This window comes from Lagopus muta, chromosome 6, assembly GCF_023343835.1.
Source record: "Lagopus muta isolate bLagMut1 chromosome 6, bLagMut1 primary, whole genome shotgun sequence".
Lineage (NCBI taxonomy): Eukaryota > Metazoa > Chordata > Aves > Galliformes > Phasianidae > Lagopus > Lagopus muta.
Genome location: NC_064438.1, coordinates 45792513 through 45818330, shown reverse-complemented (window position 1 = coordinate 45818330; position 25818 = coordinate 45792513). Strand labels below are relative to the sequence as shown.

Genomic DNA, 25818 nt, shown 5'->3' with positions numbered 1-25818 from the left:
CAGACCATTACACTTTGCACAATAAACCCAATTTTGCATAAACTGTGCTGTGTTTTACTAGGGCACATTTTCTAGAAAGGCCCACGCTCTCTCTAAAGATACCAGGAGCTGGCAAATCATCTTGTCTCTGCATGACTGACTCGCTATTACAATCTCCTCATTTGGATTTGTCTTGGCTTTAGCTTTCAGTTGTTGGTTTCTGGATTTCTTGTGCCCACTGCATTTAAAAACCCTTGATGGCCGGTGTTTTCCTCTTAAAATGAACCACATGTGTGAAGAGCCTTGATCACTTTTGCCTCTATATTAAATGCTTCGATGGTATTTCAGAAAGAGCTCTTGGACGGATAAAGATTTTTGTAATCAACTGTGCAATAAAATGCTGTGGGTTGTGTAAAAGCAGGTAAAAAGCACTGAAGATAAAAAGCAAAACTCTCCAGTGTGATGGCACGTGGTCATGCTTTTACCTCATCTTGAAATCTCAAAGACCTCTTACAAAGGTTTATTTGAATTTAATGTGATAGTCCATTGGTTTGTTTAAAAACACAAGAGACGTGAAAAATTAAATTACTGAATTTTAAAGCTCTGTGCAATTGGGCAGCCTGTCAGATCTTCCCAAATCTGAAAACATCCCTTTGGCAAATTTTTACCCTGACACTTCTACGGTCTTGGAAACAGTTACTGCTGGAGGGGACAACTATTCAAATTTATCTCTACTGGGTTGATTTGGACAGGTAGGAGATGTACAGAACGTATTTACAAAATATTGTACGTATGTACAAAACAGTTCTTCAAAGGGTAGAGTTACAGGGTGTTTCCCATTCCCAGTTTTCCCCCAAATTCAACACCAATTGCATTTTGCACTATGACTTCATCTTCCAGCTCAAATCAGTGGAGATAGAGCGTAAATGTATGCATTCTTGAGTCTTTCTCAGAAGCAGAGTGACAAACATTTCCATCAAAGCTGAGCTGAGATCATTTGCCAAGTGATGGTGCCTCATATTCTTGTCTTCTTCATTAACTTCTGTTCATGTTTGCAAAGAACTTATTAAACCGGGGTTAAAAAAGCATAAATACATACAAATAATCAATTTCTTAGCCCTTTGACTATCATCTAGGATTCAGGTTGGTAAAGAGGACTGTAATTTCTGACGGATTATTGCAGCATTGCTGAGGTATCACTGGCCATGACTTCTAAACCATCATCTACAGCAACCGCAAGGACATATCTGACAGCATTCCTCAAGGTCATGCTTTGAAATACGGTAAAGGAACAATTTTAAAATCATCAACCTCCTTTCTGCTGAGAAACAGCTGCTGGGTTTTAACTCTCCCTATTTTCAGAGACTTCTGGCAGAACTGTTACATTAAATATTCAGTGAAATACAAGTAAGGTTTGAAAATTACTGCTCCTGAAGAGCTTGGAACCATTAGTGCATCTTATACTGCAAAAATCACATCCTGGAAGAGGAGGGATTCAGAGTCATGCACCTTTTAACTCAAAAAAATGATCAGCTTATTCATCAGCTACAGGGAACTACCCCTCAGTTTCTATTACTTGTCAAGCTAATGTGATCTGGGGAGGACAGCAAAAGAGTCTTGTCTCACATCATTTTCACAGTCAAGTTGAGTTGACACTGGTTGTACAAGAGAAACCATTTCTTCGAATAGAAACAAGTAGAAGGAAGGCTGAATTACTTCTGAAGGGAGCTGCATTGACAGGCAGTTTAGCTGAATGTTACATTTGGAGAATATTTGATATCTTCAATGCTGTGAAAGAGGTCAGGCAGTTTAAAAGGAGCATTCTTGCTTGCTTGCTTATAAGAAAATAATTTGTTTTGTTATTATGATGAAGTAAGCAGAATAGATCACACATAATTAATTCTTCTGCAAACATTTTATTGCAAAAATATGCAGGTTCTTTTCTATAAAGTAAAATATTATTTCAGAGTTTGTCGATTTTGTTAGGGCAGGTTAAGTCAGGAAATTGCACAAAATTGCAATATACAAAAGATTTGAGATCTACAGATGGAAAGCTGTGTATAAAAACCAGCAACGTTGCCATCATTTTTTACATCTCCAGCTACAGTACTTAAGCACTGTAATGACTACCTGCTGCCCTGTTTCCAGTGCTGGAATACATAGGGTAAAAAATAGACTGTGCAATCTCCATTTTCCACTTGAAGCATTCATTTCTGGTCGGTATTCGAGGCAGCTGATTTATTGTTTACACCATATTAAATGCTTATAGTTATGTCAAGAAACAGTATTTGCTAGTGAATATTGTTTTAGAGCCCTTGACTTCTATTTATTGTGTATACAGTGAAAGTACCTCAAATTTATCTAATCAAAGTAATTCAGGCAAAAGAAAGTAACCTGGCCAGCTGGTTAGAAATATTCATCATCTCAAAATACAGTAAGCCCTGGCATGGCGTTGACTTTTCCATTTCTTGGGTCATTTTTAAGCCATTCCTAATACCAAGCTGACATCGCTGCCTTTTTCACTGAAATCAGAAATGATGAAACTGATTTTATGAGAGCTGGAAACTCCTAGGACACACTCAGGGGCTCTGAAGATGAAAGTTTTATTTCATGGGTCTTTTTTGTGGTCTTTAATGTGATAAACAACATCTTTACCTGGAAAACTCATCTCTTTAATGGCTACACGTTGCAATCTTTATTCATTACCTGCTGGGGCAACGAAACTTCATAACATGCTGGAACATACAGAAGGAAATCTCAAGGTCATGAGATCAGTTGATCACATACAGAGCTGAGAGCAAATGAATCCCAAAGAGGAAGAATTACACTGTACTATCACAGGGATGAGATCAACTGCCTCCTGCATCCACCAGAAACAGGAAAAATAATAGGAAGAGGAAAAAAAATGAAAAATAAGGAACAAGTTTCCAAAGACTATATGGAGCTTTTGCTGTCAAGTACTTTCTGAATCAAGGGAGGGTTTTGTCCTAGTGAAAGGGAAGATTTTGAACAAAAGGGCCATGGCAACAGAAACAAATCAGTTCCGCAAGTGCATAATTTTCAAATGAGTTTTACATAACTACCCTCCTTTTCTTCCAGCCTTCAGACTGCCTGAAAGAATGGCAGAAAACCAAACTGACTGTAAGAAAACTAGCCTGCAGGCCAGGGAAGGACCTCTGCTCTTGCCTCCATCAAGTAGAGATGCATGTTCTCAATAAATCCTGCCTTAAAATAGACCACATTCACCAAGGAAAAAGAAAAAAAGCAGCAGAAGAGGAAGGAGTGACCCATACAACCCCAGTTCTACAATACTACCTACTCCAGTGTAGAATCACAAGGACCTCACCTCCACAGCTCCACTGTGTGGTCTCCCTGACAGGACACCACCGCTCCAAAAGACCCAGCCTTGAAATGATACTGCTTGCTGGAAAGTGCATTTTACTCCTAGATTGGTACATACAAACCTTGCCTTTGCAGCAAGCAAATAATATAAATTCAGCTGAACCCATGCAAGTTAACAGTGTGTAGCAAAACTTATTTACAGCACATAGAGACCTTTTAGAATATCTTGTAATCTACTTATTACCGTTAGGTTGCAGCTGTTTATGTGAACCAGTGTGGCTCCTCGGTGTTGCCTAAGGGATTTCTAGAAGTCAAGAAAAGAGGAGACACACCAGAGTTTGTTCACATTCTCAGCAGCATTGAGACAGGGCCAACAGTCACCGCACCTCGTCCTCTGTTAGCAGTGAAAGGCATCAAGATTGGCACTGGTTTAGTGGGTCACTGCACTCATCTTTCAAAGCTGGTATTCATTTTATTGATTATATCAATTTTGCTAATGAATTCATTGTTTGCTACCAAACTTTGTTGGAGGAGTACAACACACATTTTACTGCAGCCTTTCTTACCTTCAAAGACTCCTAAAGCACTTACATTTTATAGCTTTTTCTTTTTTTGTGCATAACCTCACTTCCTCCATTTGCTTAATCTTCCTAATACAGTTTCTCTCATTCCTTTTGCACCCTTTCTTGAGCTCCTTCTACCTACTTTGTTAAATTTGACTGTCTTTTTTCTCTGAACTTTTCTTGTGTTTGCTTTGAAAGTCTACTTTACATGGTACCCCTCCCAGTGTTTACATGTGTGTGGGTAGCAGAGCCAGGCTGAGGGTTACTGTTGGACAGGGTAATAAAAGCAAAATCTTTGCTTAGCAATTCATCTGGAACAGTTAATGAATCTTTTCTCATGGTTGGCACTCCTTGGTGTTTCAGATACGGGCTAAACAAGAAAAATGAAGTGTTGATGAGATCTATGATGGCATACTTATCGCTTTGAAATGGAGTCACCATTCAGGTCAGGTTGTACTGTAAGTGTAAAATGTGAGAGTTAAATTGTAGTTTGGATTGCTTTTGGTTGAAGGCTTCAGGCTCTAACTTTCCTGTCTTTTCCTCATTGAGCAATAGGGTAAGTAAACCTCTGGGTTTACTCTTTGTCCAGGAAGACTTTGGAAAAGCTTAATAGATTAAGGACTGAGCGAGATCCTCACCTTCTCTGTATCCCTGCTAAGGAGCTGTAAGGGCGTGCAAAGACTCCAGGGCTGTGCCAATGGGACCCAAATGTCCACTGTGTTCCCACACAGTATTTGTCTCAAGCAGAGGAGCTCCTTGCAGGCCTGCAGAGTACAACAAGGACATTGGGGAGTGTGGCCAGAGGGAGGTCTAGCAGGGATAGTTAAGGACATACTACTCTTTAGCTATTTGACAAGGGCAGTGAATGATAGCTAGGGCATGCTTGTGTAGGAAGTTATGCTCCTCTGAGGCCTGGGGTAAGTATATATCCACAGATGGAAGTGCCTTTTTCAAGAAAGACATCTTTTTCTGGTTATCGTTGGCCTGGAACAGGTTTACACAGAGCCAGAAAATAATCCATTCAAGAACTGAGTTTTCATATAGGAACTCTGTTTATAAACCAAGGCAATTTAGCTACAATCACTTAAATATATCTGTAGTTCCCTTTGTGGAGACACCTTCACTTGTCATTTTAGCAGGAGCCACAGAGCACTCTTGTTCTGGACAGGCACAAAACCTAGCTGTAGGATTTGGAGGTTTTTTGTTGCTACTATCAGACAATCATCAAGTATAATTTTTCCTCTCAAACCGAGAATTCAACTCATTAAATCACTCACAAGTAACATATGCAAAGGAACCAAATGCAGATGGTAAACAAAGTTTTTTAATATTTTCCTTCTGCATACACTAAAAATAAAAAAAAATGGAAGTGATGTAGAAGAGCGATAAGTTGCCCATGAACTTCCTGTATATTCCCTGCCTTCTCATATGTGACCAAGATCTTGTTTTAATAAACCTGTTCTTATAGTTTGGTCCCTGCCAAGTGTTTACAGTGTTGCCCTGAGTAACGAGTCTGAGCCAGGGGACTTAATTAAATGTAACCTGCTTTTTCAGTTATAGGATGGTCCTTAAACATCAAAAGGTAGGCAAACTTTAATAACAGAATCTGAGATCACTTTTTGTTTAAGAGAAGTTCTTTACTCCTCACTGTATATAATCAGTTACTTTTTAGTAGGCGGATAATGTTTTCACAGATAATTTCCCACAAGCATTTACAGATTTTAGGACAAGTAGCATGAGTAACATAATGTTTGGAGATCTATCTTTATGTGAGAATCTCAGATTTCATACTTTCTTCCGGAGCTGATTCACAGAGCACATGTTTACAGGGAAGAGCTTAAAAAAAAAAAAAAAAAAAAAAAAAAAAGCTTAAAGAAAAAACATATTACAACATCCTTACAATTTCAGAGGTTAGTTTTTCATTTTGGAGTACTTGGTTCTGCAAATACTGCATTTTTTTTTTTACAGCCATCTCAGTGGAGGTTCTATCAGTGAAGGTTTCAAGCTGGTCTGGGGAAAGTGCTGGGGAGCTGTCTGGCAGGGTGGGATGGGCAAAGTCAGGCTGCTGCCTTCCCAAACAGAGCTGCACTCTGCTGGGTGAGACTTTTCAAATTCAGTGTCTCAAACTCATGTAAGATGGAGTTGATGCAGCTCATATGAATGTGCTGATGAGTGGGCAGCCCAGGCAGTGCTACCTGCCAGACAACTCTAACTGCTGCCATTTGGCTGTGTTTTTCTCTGTCGGAGGACAACAGTGCACAGAGCAGGTGCTTTTCTGTGTAAAAAAATGTTTTAATAGCCTTTCTCTCCCCCCTCACCAGGAATTTAAACTTCCTTGTGCCATGTTGTTAGTCATTTACAGCACCTTAAACAAAGCCTGACCCTGAGACCTGTGCAAGTCATAGCCAGCTGCTAACTGGCCTGAGGATGGGCTGAAGGCAGCAGTGTGTCAAGCAGACCCAGAAGAAGGTGTGGAGAGCAGTAAATCAGAGCCATAACATCACACACCGGGCAGAGCTGGCAGTGAATGTGTGCTTTAGTGCTTCATCTTGCCCTTTACTCCATCTGCTGCACTTCCATGTGGGCTTTTCACTACGAGATGTTTTTTACCTTTCCATTTCTCCTCATCCATTTATCTCCACACCAGCTGCATTTCTGCAGCTGCCCACACTGCCTGCTGTAAGTGGAACATGTCTTAGTGGGCATGACGATGAGGGGCTGATGGTTGGACTAGATGATCTTAGAGGTCTTTTGCAAACTTAATGACTCTAAATGGAAACTGTGAAAACATATGGGGCTCCTGGAGGCTGCAATGGGCTGTCCAGAGGGCTCCCGGAACATCAACTCCCACTGTGTGCCCGTATGCAGTGACACCAAGCCTGGGCCACCCATCTTACACTGGTAGCAGTCCTGGGGAACCTGGAAACACCAGCATGTCCTGGTGCAACGTAAAGCCATAGCCTGGCACTGCAAATATGTCTGAGACAGCTGCACTTTCTCTTTTACACAATGTTTCCTCTGTTCCTCACTTTTGGGCTTGTAAACTCTTTGGCGTGGCACTCGTACCTTTTTACATTTGTGTGAAACTTTAAGGTTTGGATGTGTAAACAGTAATAAAGCTGAGGGCCACCCCAGTGCTTGTAGGCTGGGCTGTGGGATGAATGACTGCTGCCGCTTACAGCAGCAATAAACAGTTCCCTTATCTCTGGATGATTCTGTGTTTACCATCTCCACTTTACCTGGAAGGATGATGGAAAATCCACCTGATGGGGCTGTGGGAAGAGCACCATGTGTCCGAATGGTTGTGTGGGGATACGCAAAAACACTTCTAGCTTGAAAGAACCCCAGTCTCAGCTCCTAGTTTGTTTATATTCAACTTCGTAGATCTCAGCTGTGTGTTTTGGTAGTCTAACTGGTGGTAATATACCAGTCCGACTGGATTGTGTCAAGTTGTTCTGTTCACATTAAACAATCTTCATGGTTTGAGAAGAAAAAGGCACAAGATTACAGACATTTGCATGCTGTAACAAAATGCTGTGTATGTAAAGAGGTGCTTGTGCTGCTTGGGAAGTTCATAGAGCGCATCTCAGTGATGCTGAGAAGTCTTGATAACTACCACTTGGGATGAAGAATGGTGTGAATGGAGATATTCAGAGTGAAAACGGAAAGGAAATTCGGCAGCGTAGCAGGCTAAAGGCATACACAAACAGCAAATCTATGCTTTTAATTGACAGCGGCGCTTATTTCACCTTCTCTATCGGACCCCTCCGCCGTTCCGAGTTCTTTCTTCCCATTCTGACGAGGGCGCAGGACAAGTGTTCGGGGGACGATCCTCCTCGCGTCCCCAGGCGCAGCAGCTGTGGCAAAAAAACCTCTTTGTTCGGGCCGCTGGGGGGGGTTGGGGGGCGGAGTGGCCCTGCGGTGCCCCAGGGGGCGGCTCCGGGGAACGAAGGTGGGGGCCGGCGGGAGGGAGGGAGGAGTGCCGCGGGGCGGGGCGCAGCGCTGAGAGGAGCCGCCCCCCCCTCCCCGCCCTCCCGTTCCGCTCCGCTCCGCTCCGCGCCCGCCGACGGTGCCGGTGCCGGTGGCGGTGCCGCCCGCTCCCGCCGCCCCTTGCCCGGAGCGGGCCGGCCCGGCTGCACCATGGCCGGGCAGGAGTGGGATTGGTTCCAGCGCGAGGAGCTGATCGGGCACATCAGCGACATCCGAGTGCAGAACCTCCAAGGTAAACAAACGCCCCCGAGACCCCTCCCACGCCGCCCCGCTCCTCTTCTTCCTCGTCTCCGTTTTGCTCCCCGTCTTTCCTCGTGCTCGGGGATCCGCAGCCCACCCCACGGTCGCCGGGAAGGAGAAGGGGGCCGGCGGTTTCCCGCGGCGGGGGTGCGGGGCCCGGCGTGGTGAAGGGGAGCAGCCCGGGGAGGCTCGAAGGGGTGCGGCCGAGCCCGGCCCCACCGCACCTGAGGGGCCGTCGAGGAACGGACTCCGCGCTCCGGCTGCCCTCGCTGCCGAGCAGGCGGTGCCGGGTTCGCCCTGCCTCGCCGCTAACGGGAGTTTCGGCTTCCGCGGGTGGGAAGAAAGCCGGGGGCAGAGCGGAGAAGCAGCCGGGGCCGCGCGGACCCTGTTGGCCCTGGGTCCCCGCAGCCGGAGGGGAAGGCGGCGGCTGTCCCGGCGTACGGTTGAATAGACGTGGACAGAGCTCTGAAGAGCTCTAAGTCATCTCCGAGATACTTTCTAGTTCTGCCACAGGCTGTGCTGGTGGAAAGGATGCAAATACCCGGGCTTGGATGCTGTTGATATCAGTCCCTCCAAAAGTTATCTTTGCCCCTCACCAGCAAACTCTTTGTGATTAGCAGAAACTGATGGGAGAATTAAAAGCGCCTTTGGTTTATAGGCATGGGAGAATGCTCAGATTGGTGTGTTACATCAAACATAGTCAACAGCTGGCATTATGCTGCTGTGTATCTTCATGTCCCATAGAAATAATAGACTTGAATTATAGGTCATTATCTCTTCCTGTTTCTGCATAATGACATTAGAGCTCTATCTTCTGGCGGAGGCAGTGCAGTTGTTCGAAATTAATTTTTGGTTGGATTTGACTTAGAGTATGTATAATTTATCAGGGGGGGAAGGAAAAAAAGATCCAAATTAGCCATTCTTTCAGCTCTGCAGCTAAGTGCATATGGAGTGTGACCTGCATCTTTATAACTTCTGAAATACCGATTTCCAGTTGCTGGGGCTGGCAATTTTGGGTTGAAATCCCCTTGGGTTTTGACAGTCTTTCCTTGTAATATAATCCTAGATTTCTGACTCATGGTTCTGTCTCTTTTGATTCTCTATGTTAGCATGGATGGCCTGCATTTGATATCTTGCGGTCAACTCTAGTGATTAAAATAGGTTTAATCCTTAACTCATGGCAATTTGGAAAGTGAATAGAAGTCTGTTCTTAAAATAAATAATAATAAAAAAATCAAACCCGCCATGTTTTTCCCACTGCCTCTCCAGTCATTTATGTAAGAAGGAGTTAAACTCGTTTTCCTCTCTGGAACTTAGAATACATTTATACAGATGCACACAGCCATCTCTAGAACTCCTATAGTCCTGTAGGAGAAACATCATCCCACAGGGCAAATTCCTTCGAATAACATTATGTTAATGAAAAGAACTTCTGTCCCCCTCTTACCATGTAAGAGGAATTCCCAGAGATACTTCAGTTGACACTTTGTGTGCAAAACTGAACAGGATTTTTAAAAAGTTGCTTATTGTGGGCTATTACCGGAGAGAAAAGGCATTTGTTCTAGGGTGCTGCTCCAAAGCAAGTGATAATACATATCACTTACAGCAGATATGATTTGTAACGCATAACTCTCACATTAACTTCTAGAAATGGAAAATGTTACAGATGGTGAGTCTGATACTCAGAAGAGTGTGATTTTTGTCATGCTGGAGCCCAGTGACAAAGCATGGTGCTTCTCTTTAGCATGCTTTCTTGTAAAATGGCAGCATATGCTTTATGTTCATATGTAGTAATTAAACTTTTTCATGCGTTGTAATTCAAAATGCATACTCCCAAAAGATTATGATCTGAATCACCATGAGTATCATTGTCAGCTGCAGAATCAGTAACAGTTTTGATGTGCTAGAAAGTCATGAGTTTCGGATGAGAAGCCAGCTGGGGCTGGTGCAGTTTGCAGCAGGATTGCAGAGCTCCTGTGGGGCCGCATGAGATGGCCAGAGCTTATGGTTTGTCTTATTCCTGAATGCATCCTTTCAGTGGACGCTGTTGCATTTGTGGAGATGCTTTACAGTCTCTGGGAACACCTGGGTGTCTCAGTAAACCCAAGATGCCTCCATGATGCACAGGGAGGATGTTGTAAGGGGAGGATGGCAGGGAGCAGCAAGATATTTTCAGGTATGAGCAGCACATGATAACACTGAGACATGTGCTGCAGGGATAGAAGCTGACCTCTGACCATCTCCTGCTGATGCAAGGAGCTAGCCTAACAGGGGCTCTTTTAGGTCTGTAAGGCAGATGGAGACATTTCTGTCCTGCTGTGCCTGAGCCATCCTCTCCAGTAGCTGATGGAAGAATCATGGTGACAGTGGCAATGGCATGAGAGCAGTACCTCAGGAGCCTACCCAGTATTCAAGTTTCTGCAGGCATCACACAACCATCTGCCATAGCAGTTTACCATATTCTTCCTGTCTCCTTTTTTGAAAGCTAGAAGTATTAATTTCTCTTGAAAAATTCTTCACCATGACTTAGCTAAGATGTAGTGCACTGCAAATTTGAAATGCTATCTGAAGACAGCATATGTGGTTTCAGTCTGCTGCATGTTCCCTCTCCGTGCGATAGCTCCACAGAACGCTGCTGAAGGATTCGGGATGTCAGTTGCTGCGATGTGCTGTAGTGGGAATGCTTTGCAGCATTACGATCCTGCTGAACTCAGGAGTGTCCTAGGTGTGTGCCCAGGGGGGCACAAGTAGGCTCAGGAGCTATATATTTTGGCATAAAACAGATTGCTGCAAGTATAATATGGATGTTCTTCTCAGCTTTTTTTTTTCCACAGGAAAGCCAAAATTAACAGTGGTGAAATTTGCTAAACTGAGGGGACGTAGAGGGAAAAAAAGTTGCTTGTGTAAATGGAGTTATGGCTGGATATTTAGCCATGGGCATATGTTGATGGTCTTTTTCCATCATGAACTCAGATTTTCAGGTTTTGTTTTGTTTTTTGCTGTTTGTTTCCAGTGAAGGAAGTGGTAGTTCTGATCTGCCACAGGTAAGTGTTGCTAAATTCAGGAGCATCTCTTCCATTTTGAACAGAGGTAATTTCACAGAACAAAGTAGCCATCGCATGGAGAAGAGGTGAATATAAAGAAGGAATAAGCACCAGGTGTGCTGATGTGCAAACTGGGCTCCTCACTCCAGCTCTGTTTGGCTTGCTAAATGCATTTGATAAACTGATGCTCTTTACTCCTTTGTTCTGTTTGTATACTCTCCATAGTGAATTTCTCCACATACTGAGAGAAAAAAATGGAAAGTCTGTGCAGAATGTAGGAGTGTATCATCAAGCAGTGGAATGCTCAATAATTAATTTCCTGCCAGGAGATGGGCTTTTTCTTTCTTTCTTTCATTACGCCACCAGTGGGAACATTTTGTTGCAACACAAGGATATTTTAAAAATCTTCCTTATTGGAAGCTTGATTTAGGATCATCGAAAATGTACTTGCTTAAGGTGAATTGTGCTCACTGGAAAGAGGTAACATCCTCAGTAAGAATTATTTTTTTTTTAGATGATATTTTGGTCCTCAATTCAGTACTTTTCAATAGTCCAAATGTATATACAATCACATTTCTTTCCTTATATTCGTTGGAATGAAGTATATAGAGGTGAATACTTGTATAGTCAGAAGTTTTTCTCATCTCTGAAATATGAGTACTGTTATCACCATTTAAAAATGACTGTGATTTGAATGCTCTTTTTTTTTTTTTTGTATTTGTAATAGAGCACATGGTCTGGGATGGTAGAGTCTATCAGGACTAGACAAGGCTGCTACTTGTCATTTTGGGGATTACTCAGAATTTGATCCAGATCCCACAGAAATCCATTGATGTATGTTCCCGAATTCCCCTGGATTTGAATACTTTTCCATGTCTCAGGCTTGCTGAGATGGTTAAGTGGCCTTGAAATGTATTTGGAGGGCTACACTGGAGCATGTTGTAGTGTTGTCAAATGAAGCAAAAATAATGGTAACAGGCTGAAAGAAATGAAATGAGCAATACCAGACCCATACGCTCCCTATCTTTGCCCTGGTTTGTAACTTTGCTTGCATTACTTTGTCATAAACTCACAGCACTCCCAGATTTTGCTTGCCTTCCCATTTGGATACATAAGATCTAGGCTTTTAATAAGCTTTGGACAATAATAACTTCAGTTGATATTGAAATGGATGTCAGCTTCCTTTGAGATAGCCCATCCCAAGGCCTATTTTAAAAGAGTTAATACAGGTGCCCAACTCACAGCAGGTAACTCTCTTTATGAGTGAACATATCTCTGTCTCTGCTTTTGGAGGCTTGTGCACCTCCAATGGACATCAGAAGGCAAATGCTCACAGTCAGGAATTCTTGAATATATTTTTCTCTATATATTTTTCTTTCTGTATGAAGCATAATGATTATGACCATTACACTTAACTACAGAGGGTGTTGTGTTGTTGCTTTGTTTTGTTTTTGCTTACAAGATATCAGCAGCATTTGACCTGCTTGCTATAGTTTGAAACCCATAGAAATTTCATAAATGGAAGGAAATGTTTTATTTTTAAATGAATCCGTTTGTTCTGACAAAAGTAAGGTGTTGTAGCTCTTCATTGCTTTAACTCTTCTGTAACTTGACCTCATATTCAGCAGTATTTAATTCTGCTTGTAGGCATGTTACTTTCATTGGAGTTCCTTGTAGATTGAGGTGACATTTGTAGAAATAAAACTGCCTGGAGAACCTTAGATGAAGGAAGATCAACTAAGTGATGTTATGCTGTATACAAGTTCAGTAGACCTGGGAGTTATAAATGCAAAGCCCCAAAATGCAGATTCAGATCCAGGCATAATAAACTAAAGATAAATGCTGGAAACAAAATCATTCTGATGGAGATGGCTTCTGTAATGGCACTTTCATGGCTTACAGTGTTTGTCAGCAATGACAGGAGCACTCCCTTCTCTAAATGAGGCAGCACTTGCAATGAAATAAAAGAGCAGTGAGAGGTAAGAGAAAGCACAGATTGCACGTTTCAGTGTGCAGTTTTAACAAGGTCAGTGCCTAATTTCTCTAACAAATTAAAGGTCTGGGTTCTCTGTCCCATTGCATGCACGAAGTTACGTCAAATTCAAATCATGCCCAATAGCTCTACAGTCAAACGAACCCATGCATTAGCACTTCATCGTAAGAGACACTGTTCTTGTTTGGCCTCTAAGCTCAGACCTGGCTGGAGGCTGGGGGCTGATGCTTTCACACACCACCACATTGTTTCTTCCCTCCTTCCTGCCTTGTTGAGCTGCTGCTCAGCACAAAGTGTTACCCAGGACAGCTGATCACATCTCTGACCCTAACTGGTTGAATGGCATTAGTTTTAACATGGCAGTACTCAAAATACTGTATTCAAATTAATGCTGATTAAAAAAATATTACATGCTTCTCATAGCTTCTGCTGTTTATTTTTTCCTTTGTCCACTAAGTTTGGACAGAAATTCAAACAATTTTCTTTCTCCAAGCTAATTTCAAGGTCATGTCACTTGTATCCTGACATGTTTATAGCATTTATTTAGGAAATATTTCAAATGAATGACTGTTTCCTTTTTTTGTTTGAAAGATTGCTTTCTATTGGACTAAAACAACCTTGGGTATTTTAGCTCGTCACTGTCCATGTAAGGCCGTATTTTCTTCTGTACTGTTTAAACTTGTTGTTTTTGCAGAATAATTGCTAAGGGCATGTCTAAAGAACAGCCAAATTTTACCTCTATTTCCATGCAGAAGTAAAAAAAAAAATCTCAAAATGATGTATTCATGGGAAGAAATCAGCAGATAAGGAGTTGCATCTCTGTCAGTGCTGGTGTGGTGAAGGCTATCACAGCACTTTTTTAGAAATAACCATCTTTTTCTACAAATATCTTTACCTACTGCTCTATTTTTATGTCTCCCCACCCATTTAAGTGCAAGGACTGTAGGTGGAGGATTGTGGGATGGATTTTACTTCATTGTAATTACTGCATGTTTCTGTGCAAATAACTGAGCCATGTTTTGTCTGCAGTTTGAGGCTTCATAGCCACAAACACAAATTGAAATCTGTATCTTCTAAGGAGGCTCATGGTAGCAACAGCCTGCGTGTCTCCAGGACAAATGCCTGTGGACATGTAACCTGCAAACAGAATGGATTTATTTCTAAAACCAGAAATCCCATTGAATCTGAAAAGATGTTATCAAGGATACTTAATAGATAACCCTCATCTCTGTACCAATTACTCAATTCGACAGCATGATTCACGAATTGTTAAAATAATAAATTACTTGGAGGGATTCTGTTAATTATTTCCGCTAATTCTGACATATGAAATAAGTATCTTTTGCACTGCAGTATCTTGAAATTTACTCCCGATATATATCAGTGTAATTCAGACCCAGTGAGTCTATTAACTGTGAGCTACTTTGTTATTTATACCTTTTGCGTGTTATTATCTTTTACTGTTCTTAGGCAGAGATGAAATCTTTCTTGATCAGTGTTGTTGATTTACTTCGTTATGGCAGTCAGTTTTCATGTTTTTATGTTTTCGAAATATAATTCCAGTTATTGCTTACTAAATAATGTTCCACAGAACTAATTTCAAATAGAAATATTTATATCCCAGCCTTTTTTTTTTTTTTTTTAAGCCGTGTATCCCACTGGATTTTCTTCCTCTCCTAATTAGCGCTGGTGATGAGTACATTTTTTTTTCAAGTCCCCAGCAGAAAGTCTCTGCTCTTGGGCAGTGCCCATGACCAGGTCCATGACTGGTGCTCTGTGAGTCAGACTGAGCTGCTCTCTCAGTGCATCTCTGATAACGCTGCACACTCGTGAGTCCACAGCGAGCCTTCTCAGGTCAGGGATGCTTTACCAGGAATGCTCCAGCTAGATCATCACAGCACAGGCTTTTTAAGCATGGGGACAAATCTTATCTGATGGCAATAAATCATACTTGTGTGTACTGAAAATTTGTGATTTTCAGGGCTGTTGGACTTCTGACTTTTTATATTTGCATTGGAGACTTTGTATTGGTTGTGAAACAAATCTCAAGTGTCCAATTAGCCTCCATCATGGTGGATGCCATAGTGCCCTGTCTCATTCAGTGGGACTCGCAGAGTAGGTTCTCCATGCTTAAGCCATGCATAAGGGAAGATTAGGTTTAGGTCTTGCACCCCTGATTCTCCTCAACAGGTGCTGAAGTAGCTCAGATGGTTTCTGTTCTTTGTTTCTTCCAGCCTGTTTTTTCTGTTTCCTTCAAGAAATTAAAATAAACAGTACAGTAGGTACCTTGACAGTCAGTCCTTTAGGTGTTGTTTCTACATTGTGAGACATGTTCTGCTCCATCGATTCTACCTCTTTGACAAGGCCCTCAGTAAGCCTTGTTACAAGTGACTTCAGCAGCTAACATTTAGAATCACTGGGGAAATGTTTTTGGTCCCTGTCCTTGTTCTCCGGTTCCACGTTGTGTAGGGGACTTCTCATCCCTGATGATTAATGTCACTGAACAACATTTAGTTCCCATTGCTCACAATTTTATTATTTTTTCTTCTAAAGATCTCCCTGGAGACAGGACAAGGCATGATTTAAAGTTACAGAGACTCATACATTCTTTAATTTCTGTTTATTACAAAGTAAAAGTTTCAAAGGGATGTAATGCTAGTTAAAAAAAAAAAACAGCACAAAACAACTTCTACTCAACCATCTTTCAGAAGTTAATGTATTTATTGACCTTGGCTGAAAGAAGACAGAAATAGTTTAAGCTGCATTTCTTCTCTTGAAAGTAGGTCTTTTTGATGTACTCTATGTTGGCCTTTCAGAACTTTAAAACATTGCCTGTTTATTAGAAGGATCAAAAAAGAATAGGATATTTAATTGTTTTCAGAAATCTTAAGAGGAAGCACCTTGTTTTGGCCACTAATACTAAGCAGTTACATAAAAACCTTCACCCATAATGCTGCAGTTGACAGTATCACTCATCTTGTGGTTATTTAAGAATTTGGAGGTCAGAACAGTGTGCCATCCCTGAAGTCAGGAAATGGTGGTGCCTCTGGAGATCACAGGAGAAGGGCAGGGTGTGCTTCACCATGGTCCTGGGAGTGTCCAGGGGGCTCTTCTCAGTTGGTGAGAGAGCTCCTGTAGCCACTGAGGTGTGGAGAGCTGGTACTCATGCGTCTCTCTCCAGGCTGATTTCAAAGTAATTAATAGCCAGTTATATTCAGGTTTTGTTTCAACCAGTCAGTTCTTGAGTGCCTTTCAAGTCCTTAACTTTAATTTGGTGGGGGTGTCTAAACATTGCCCACAGCTGGCTCTAGAGCAGTTTTTTTTCATGCATCTTTAGTCCTTCGTTTTTATGCTGAGAATGATGAAAGCCATCTGCAGAGGTGGTCTGGATGCCTGCAGCAAGCTCTGATGAGACCTTCATGTTGCGTCACTCAAGCCAGCAGACAGTTTTGTCATTCAGGCTTTTAATTATGAACCAAATGTTCGCTTGACCTCTCATACTCTCATTTCAGCAGTGAACCAAAACTTAGGGCAGTGACCGACAACAGAGCTGCTGCAGTTTGGGCTCTGTGAGTAGGAGTTTCCGCTCATTTCATTTATTACACTAATGATGAGTTTTGGAACCCAAACTCTGTGGGGTTAAGCACAGCATAGTGTGCTAACATGGTGTCCATGTGACAGAAAGGTTCGCAGGGCTGCCTGTTTCATTTTGCCTCAGCAGTCCTGCTGGGTGTGTGTGTTCCTGCACGTTGCATTCCTAGAGATGGATAGGACTGTTGCAGAGATGGGAGTAGCATTCAGGAGTCATGGTTTTACAGAGAGGATCACAGCGTGACTTCTTGTACTCAGATGGTATTGATGCCTATAGGCTTTTTTCCCTACTGCTTTGTATTTGTCTTGACTAAAACTGAAATTTGTCCTTAATACATACTAACAATGAATTATTTTTATTTCTTTAGTAGATGTATCTCATGTTTTTGATGTATTTGTCTGATTGGCTTCCCTGTTTAATATATGAATAAAGGTATATGAAAGCCAGAGGACTTATTTAAAAGTTATCCAGGTAGTGTAATGATGCTTTTCTGGGTATGAACATGGAAAGCTTCGGTGGAGCAGGCTTTGAGTCTTGGTCTTCTCTCCCTAGGATGCATATTATAATGATCTGACCAGTTTCCTTCTTTCACACCGTCTTTGCCTTTCCTTCACCATCTGACAGCAATACATGTCTGAATTGTAACCAGTTTATTGTCTTTAGTGAAATTGTGCAACTCACTAACATGATTCTACTTACCCAGCTCTCCTCCCACCATGTGGTGTTGCCCAGTCTGGCAGCAGGTGCTTTCCTTCTGGGTTTGCTCATACTTGTGTTCTCTCCAACGCACACCAGTTGGAGGGTCAGGACTAACTGAGTGCAAGCAGACATCATTTTGGCTTGGCTCATGTTTTTATAATGTAAATAGAACAAAATGCTTGTGGAATGGAGTCAGCATGCTTTATTCTACTTCATCCTATCTGGAAAGATGTATTTATAGTAATGTTATGTTGACCATCTTTCTGAGTTTCTGTTTTATCATCTTCAGGTAAACTTTTCCTCCAAATGCTCTGGAATTACCTCAGTCAACATCCGAGTTAGCTGCGTTCCCTTGGCCTCTTCATACTGTACTTCCAGTTCCCTCAGTTTATTCGGAGAGTTCTGTTTGCTTTGTTTTGAGAATGTGTTGCTAGAAAGGAGATAAAGTAGAGCTGGGGAAGGAAGGAAACTTGTCACTGTAAGCCAGAAGAATATCCTTCATGGTGAACATTCCAGGAATTATAATTTCTTTTTCTTAAGGAATGTATGCTAATAAAAGCTTTCCGCTTGCATGCGTAAATGAATCAGATCAAATTTTATCCCAGGCTGAACTTGCTGTCACATTGTACTTGTAGTTTCAGTTCTTAGAAGTATCCAAATGTTATTTTAACAGAGAACAGTGCTGTATCTGCTGGCAGGAAAATGTGTCTCCCTTGTGCTGGGGTCTGAAAGAGCTCAGGAATGGGTAGAGAGAAAGACCAAGGGAGAGTTTGTTTAGGGCATGGATGAGATATTAATCTTGCCTGTGGAGAGAGATCTGTCAAAAGATGTCTGTTTGCCCTGGATGATTACAAGTGTATGTTCTGTAAGAGGAAGAAATGAGAGAGTTAACAGAAAATTAGAAATAGGAGAGCAATCAAAATTGTTTTTCCTTTCTGTAAAGGTCAGAGAGGGATGAGACAATTAAGTGCCTCACCTTGAAATGTGGTTTATAATGGCTTATAATGTGATACCTGAGAGTTTAAGCTGCCTTGACATGAAGCCAGTTGATGCCGGCGTCCTGTGGAGTTGCAGCTTGATAAATAAGCCATTTTGATCTGCTTCAGGAAGATTTCTTTTCTTCTTTGTTTTCTTTTCCCAGTTTCACAGGCTCTTTGATTTTCATCTGGTGATCTACGTCTAGGCTTGGCTTCATGGCGAGAAGAGGGGAAAGCATTACTCTATAGTCTCATGACTATTAGAGACAAGTTATTAATATATAAGCAAACAAACGACAGGTGTTTTGCTGAGACCTTTCCCCCCTACTTTTTCAATCTATCCTCCCACTGCAGCATGAGAAGTGCTGGGACCTGGCCACTTCTGAAGTCTTCCTGAGCAGGGCTTCTCCTGTGCTGCCTCCACTGCACACCAGTGCTGACTGCGATCAGCATGTGCGTAGGAGAGCTGATCCATTGCTAAAGGTTTCTTTGGGAACCCCAAAGAACAATAATATCCTGTTGACTAGGATTTTACTATTTATATCTGTCAGCTGAGCAGCCGCCTCCTCTGCTTGCTCCCTAGTTACCACTGTGTAAATCTGTCTTTGTACCATGTTGTCTGCTGCATAGGTGACAAAACAATCTTTAATTTCAAAAGGAATTTGTTTGAGGTACTTAGAAAGGCAAAGGCATGGATGAAAAAGGCTGAAGCTTTTTTTGCTTTGTTAACCTGTTAGTGCTTTGGGCATCAAGATTTGTAGGAAACTAACCTAAACATAAGAGAGATCACTAGAAAACAGTACAGTATCAGAATCCCTGATAGGTATGTCTGTAGAGAAGTGCTGGCATATACCTTTCAGATTAAAAACCAAACCCTGCCACCCACGTACTCTCCAAGCAGTTCATTCCTTTATCTTCCTCTTGCCCCCCCCCCCTTTCCCCTTTTCTACAGTGGATTTTCAATCTACTTGAGTAGAAAATATGTTACCTTCTTCCAGAAAAAACCCTTCTTCTGCTTTGAAACAGGGAAAATACATCAAATTTTGACTGGTATTTTCTAGGTACCTTTTTTAAAAGGTGAACCTTTTAAGAGAGGCTGCACAATTTACTTAAAAGAAAGAAAATACAGTTGAATCTGTGGGAGTCTGCTACAGTGAAGTGAAAGAAAAGTAATTATCTAACTGGGAGTTCTTTATAAAGGTTTTTGAGGCTCCTATCAGAAACAAAATTGTGTTAATAATGTGACTTAGAATTGGCATCAAGTCCAGTTGCTTTGGCTCTGAAATGCATAATGCCCACTGTGGGGGTAGAAGGTTAAAACTGATCTGAATGAAGCAGGAGCAGCCACTGCTTCTAGTTCAAGGTATTTTTAAGCTCTGTGAATGTGGATTTTCTAAGTTCTGCTTTGGTACTATCCAATATGTAGCTCTATGGACATGTCTTCCAGAGTCCAGGCCCTCTTGGAAGACCTCACTGGTATACCAGCCAGGGAAACACCATTAACTCTTAGCCTGTTCCTTCTCTTCTGCACTTTAGGAATATGGTGGCTCTGTGCAGCTTCCCTCTCCTTTGCTAATACTCACCACTGCTGCATTCTGAGGTTTTCTAATGCATGTATGTGCTCTTGTAAAACCACTGCAAGCAAAATACAGAACATGTTCAGCAGTTAAGAGCAAACTGGGAATACTTGAAGAAACCAGTATGTTTTCTGAAACAATTTTTTAAGTTGTAATGAAAGCTTTGTGCATGTAGGAAGTTTGGAGTATTTTTGATACCATCTGGATACCTAAGCTGGAACAACAAATCACTTGTGACATAGTGACGACAACATATGATACTGTGTTCTTGTAACCTGTGTCTCATTAATGTGGAAGCTACATGGATTTTCCTGCAAAATGTTGATTCACCATCTGTGCTAGTATTCTTTGTACTGAGTTAAAGACTGCCCTTTGTGTTACAGTTGTAATGGACCCATTCTGTTCTTAATGACTTGTCTCTTTTGAACCGAAGGAGTAGGTCACAGAAGAAAATAAAACTACACAAAACTGTGCTTACATTTAGTGATTATTTACCTTACTTCCTATGTGGGAGCTGTTAAAGTTAATTAAGGGTGGAACTCAAAGATTAAGGAATGTTCTTCTGTTGCCGACATTTTTCCTTTCCCATATTTTGCCTTTAATTTGTTTATTTGGGTTGTAAACCCCTGGTCTTGGAGAAACTGAATTCGGTGTATGTCCCTTGTGGATGTCAAAACCTAAATTGGTGTGTCTGTAAAGAACAGTAACATTGCCAGAACTAAAATGGCATTGTGGGAGTTGCACATGGAATAGTTTACAGCTTTGTTTGAATCACGTTGCTCCAATTCTGAAGTAGCTAATTGATTATTTACTTTCAGAACTAGGAATTAGCATTTTGAGACTAGCCTTAAGTTGGGGAGTCCTCAGCTTCATTGCATTTCTCTGCTAACTACTAAACTGCCTTCATTGGTGGGCCCATTGCATTCACTGATTATTAGCTAAAATTTTTATACAGAAGATGTTGCAAAGCAGTTTCTCTCTTTAATGTGAAGTACTCAACAGATGTTTTACTTGCTGTGAAACTTTATTTCTCTATAATGTAACTGATAGCTTCATTTACTCTTCTGAGTTTCACAGGACAACACTGATGGTTTCCAGATGAAATATGCCTAAACCAGGACTCTTTGCCCACCTTCTGTTGTATTCGCATCTGTTGAGTCCTTTTGCTTTTTCATATTCTTGACCCTGAGAAATAAATGGAACATCTTGAAGAAAATAAGTATATAATTAGTAAAAATTTAATCTGATTCACTGTCTTCATGAAGGGAGTATGATTTGACACAGTACAATTAAGGCACAGATTCTGTTTTCTTGTTCTTCTAGTAGCTTTACAGAAATAAATCTCAAACTCATTGGAGATGAGCTGCTTTACAGAAGATACTGATTTACATTTTATTAATGCGTTTTTAAGGTAATTTTGATGCATCAGTAAATAATACCAAAAGGGAAGGATAGGGCTTTAAAAAAAAAAGATTCATTCTGATGCTCTCTACCCCTTTTCACAACACATCAGCTGAGACTTTTAAGGAAACAGTAGGGGAAGATTACAACAGTTTATCAAGAATGTTGCTTCAGAGTTTCCAAAAGGGCTGGAGTGTGAGAAGCTGATGGAACAGAAAGGGAACAGATGCTTGCTTTAGAAGCAAGTTTATCTCTCTTAAGACTCAGAGAGCAACTCTGACTGGATAATGTAACAAATTAGAAGCACCAATAGAGAAGCCTCCCTTAGGTCCTTGAAGTTAACTTCTGCTGGGGTCAAATAGTGAAGAAGCAACAGTGGGTAGGGGGTGCTTGCGAGGATGTTATCAGAGAATTGGCTGCTGTAGCGTATTTTGCAGCTAGAGAATGTGAATAGAAGGGACTTGTTGATAGATAAAAGCCTACAGTTTTTGCCTACTGGGATGAGAATATTCAAGGATGTTCAGTGGGAACAAGGGAGAAGGAGGTGGTTATGGCACAGGAAATGAGAAAATATCTTGATGGTTTGTTCATGACTTATATTCACCAAATTATGCATGTATACAAGCCACTGTAATGATATAAACTATTATGCTTGCCTTTGTCCTCCCTTTCTGTCACATTTATATCCATGACTGCAACTGGGATCTGATCTTGCACCCACTGAATTTTTTGCCTCTGAGCTCAGTTGAACTAAATAAGGCTGCTGCAGTTGAGGAGCTGCTCTGTTCTACCGATCTCATGTGCACAGAGCTTGTGACATAAAAAGGCTCAGGGCACACAGTAAGTCCTCCATGGGCCACAATATAACAGCAATCATTTATAAATAAATATACCTGTTTGCACTCCAAAAACTGCAGTATGCAGGAATACATACCAAATTTGGGTCCAGACACTTAGATCAGCCTGATGTCCTTGGGTGGCATATTGTCAGGTGGGCAACAACACATCTGCAGCAGGGCTGATAATGGAAGCCAAGCCCCTAGATGGATGTTACTACAGCTTTCTGTGTGCATTTGTCTACTTGTAGGAGGCACTGTTATGGCTTTTGAACTACTTCTCAGAAGAGCAATTAGCAAGTCCAAAAGGTCTTGCCTTAAGGCTCTCACAAGTCATGAATTATACATTTAATTCTGCATCCTGCCTTCCATTTCTCTAACACACTCTTTCAGATGCTTGCATAATGTTTTATTTTCCTCTTTACATAAAAATTTAATAGCCTAGTGCTCAGAGTAGGGGTATGGGAAAGCCTTTTCATCATCTCTCCACAACATACAACTTCTGTATTTTTGAGGTGCTGTTTAGGAAAGAAAAGATTCGTTGCCAGGCCATAATATCTTAAGGCTATTGAGTACCTTCACTGATGAAAGTCTTCAGAGCAATAATAGCTGGGCAGTCAGCAGTAACAGCTGCTGTCTGCCTGATGCTATCAAAACACAGATTTAAATTTACTTACTGTGCCACAGAGCAGTGAACCTGGCTACAACCCCCATGATAAAATGTAGTTAACGAAAAATAAAAGGTGTATCTTACAAGAGTACACTCTAAGTGAAACCAAATTAACTTTCCTGCAAGTTGACAAACCAAACCACTCTGGATGCCAGCATGATGTTCCTCTGCAGAATGAAGGTAGCTCTGCTTTAGCTTTCTTTGGCTGAATTTAAACTGAACAAAGGATGCTTTTTCCAGGTGGGGAGTACTTCTATTGATGTTTTTCTGGAGATGAACTCCTAACAGTTGGCATTGCCCATCTAAAGCCAACCAAAGTCACAGCAGAGGAAGTGGAAGCCTGGCAAGCAGTGACATCCCCCTGCCTGGAGGCCAGCAGTGTACTAGCTGGAGCATTACCAGCTGGAAAGGGCCAAGGTAGTCACCTGGGATCAAGCTGAGCATGTACCAGGATGCATGTCTTTGGAGCTGGGCTGAACCCTAGAGGCAGGGACAGGAGGCTGTTGCCAGGAGATGCTGGCAGAGAAGCGCTGTGGCTGGGAAGGCCCCAGTGGTGGAACTGAAGCTATGTGTGTGTAATCTTGGCTCTTGCTTTTGTTATTGCCTTGAGGTAGTGAAGAGGAGCTACGTGGCTCCTCTAAACATAGGCTAGGAAAGAAATAGAAGAATATATCCCTGTGTTTCTGTCTCAGCAAGAAAGTTACTGAGGGATGCCTGAGCTCTGCTTAATGATGATAGTGCTCATTAAGGGCCATGTCTGTGTGTAGGGGTGTAGTTATTGTGCAGTTGACAAGGCAGTGAGATTTACCTTAATGTACCTTTTCCCCGGAAGCTATCTGTTAGTCCTCTCTGGACTTGGGGATGCTCCAGAGAAACCTCCTGTTTCCTAAAAATTGCTGGGTATCCCTACATTGCCTTGTGGCTACACCATACCTGTTAGCCTGGTGATCTATGCTGTACAATTATTCCTCCAACCTCACAAAAAATGCTGTCCCAATTCAGTGTTGTACCAGGGGACACGTGGGATAGGAAACAGCTTTCACTGCTATCTCACAGGATACCCAAAGGCCTCCATACCTACTAGGAGCTGCTTCCACCCCAGATCATCAGCCATGTGTGACACAGACCCACCTACACTACTGATGGTAATTTTGGGCAGCATCAGCTGTGTGGTAGTTTGCTCCCAGGGCCCATGACTTTGCTGCTGGGGGTTCTCTGCAGATGCTGGCTCTGCATGTGGGTAGAGGAACTTGCAGATCCAGTGCCCACGCTAGCAAAATTATATTGGCTGTGTTTCCAGTACTGGTGTTCCTCTGCTTTTTTTTCTTCTCTGCCCTGCACGTTGTTTAGTTACAAAAGTAAATTATAAACTGAGGCTGCTCTCTGACTTCTGAAAAATGCAGAATTTAATTGTTAGGGTGATAAATATTTGAGCAGTGAGGTTGCTGCTGTGTTATAAGCTAGGCAAGGTTTGTAGGGAGAGGTAATGTCTTTTATTAGGCTGAATGATAAGTTGCTCTGTTGTTTTTCCAGCTTCTGCTTGTTGACCTAATAACAGCTACTACCTCACTTCAGACTTCTTTTTGTGGTGTGCTTATCTGTGTAATAGGAATCAATGAAGTTAGCCGTTGGATTGCTCACATTTCCAGACTTCAAACTATGAAACAAACAAATACATTCAAGTTTAATTTGTATAAATTTCAATTATGTATGGTTACCTTGCATATGTTGTTCTTCCATTTGTTAAAATTGAAGAAGAAAAATGTTATTTCACTTACACGTGAAAATCTTTGGAAAACACAATATGGCTTTGATACCACTGATAAATGTAATTTCAGCATCAATTGACAGAACTACAGTTGGAGTATCACAGTCAGGACCTGCACTGACTAGCAAAGCCAGTGTGATTGCAAAATGTAGATTTTTGGTCTTGATAGGTAGCAAACAGAAGGATTAAATTAAACCATAGACAGGAGAGTGGTGTCTACTGATGCTGCCGTAAGCTAAGTTTTCTGGTGCCTGTGCAAAGTTGCAGAGAAGTGTTTCATGACAAAAAGCCATGTATAAACTGTACCTATGCAGTCTGAAGTCTCGTTAGCATTCAGCTGTATATAATGCATGCAAACAAGAAGTTTCATTGCTTCAAACGTAAATACTGCAAATCACAACAACGTTTTCCTGGCTCAATTGGCTGTGCAGGGCAAGGTCCTGCTGGAGCTCAGTTACCTGGATTTCCCTGTGCAGGGCAAAACTGGACGTATTCCATGAAGGAAGTGGTGAGGCCGGGGAGGTAAGGACATCCCTCAGCCTCACCGGGCTGAGGCCTTGTGACAGGAGCAGCATGGCATTGAGTTCACCTTTCCTGCTTCTGCTGAGGCCAGCTGCCAAAGTGGAAATGTGCCTGAGTTGACTGGATTGAGATTCAATTTACTAATGAGAGAGTTGCATTTGGGAGTGCTTCGGTGTAAACAGCAGGAGGGCTGTTTGCACAGCTCACTGGGAAACTATTTTGGCAAGCGTTGCCTTGATGTAAATGCAGTCTACTTATATCTGCTGTCACTGTAACTGCTTGTCTGACATGCCTGGAAGGTCCCTCGTGTTATCTTCATACCCATTTAAGCTTTTTGTTTTTTTAATCACTGCAACTTTTCATGGCAAGCACCTTGGAGTTGTGGTGCTTTCCAGTGGCTGGGTGTGATTTCTGCAGCTGGCTGCCCTGGCTCATGAAACCTCCAGGGCTCTCTGCAACATAGTCTTAATGGGCAGTGTTTCTCCCTTTCAATTCCAAGCTGTCTAGGAGTTGGATGTCCTAGGTTAGTCACCTAGACTTCCTATGGAGCTGTAATTTTTCACTGCCTTCAATTAATGTCAAAATCGTTCTGCAGATACATTAAAACAAACAAACCAACCAGATT

At 41.8% G+C, this 25818-nt stretch overlaps 1 protein-coding gene across 1 annotated transcript in view; it reads left to right on the top strand.

Moving 5' to 3' along the window:
• Window positions 1-7923: 7923 nt before the first annotated feature.
• CLMN (calmin) overlaps window positions 7924-25818 on the top strand; it is a 71249-nt gene continuing 53354 nt past the window's right edge. Inside the window, exon 1 of the mRNA XM_048948994.1 lies at window positions 7924-8106. Coding sequence (XP_048804951.1) covers window positions 8025-8106 — 82 coding nt within the window. The 5' untranslated portion in view covers window positions 7924-8024. The remainder of the gene's footprint in view (window positions 8107-25818) is intronic.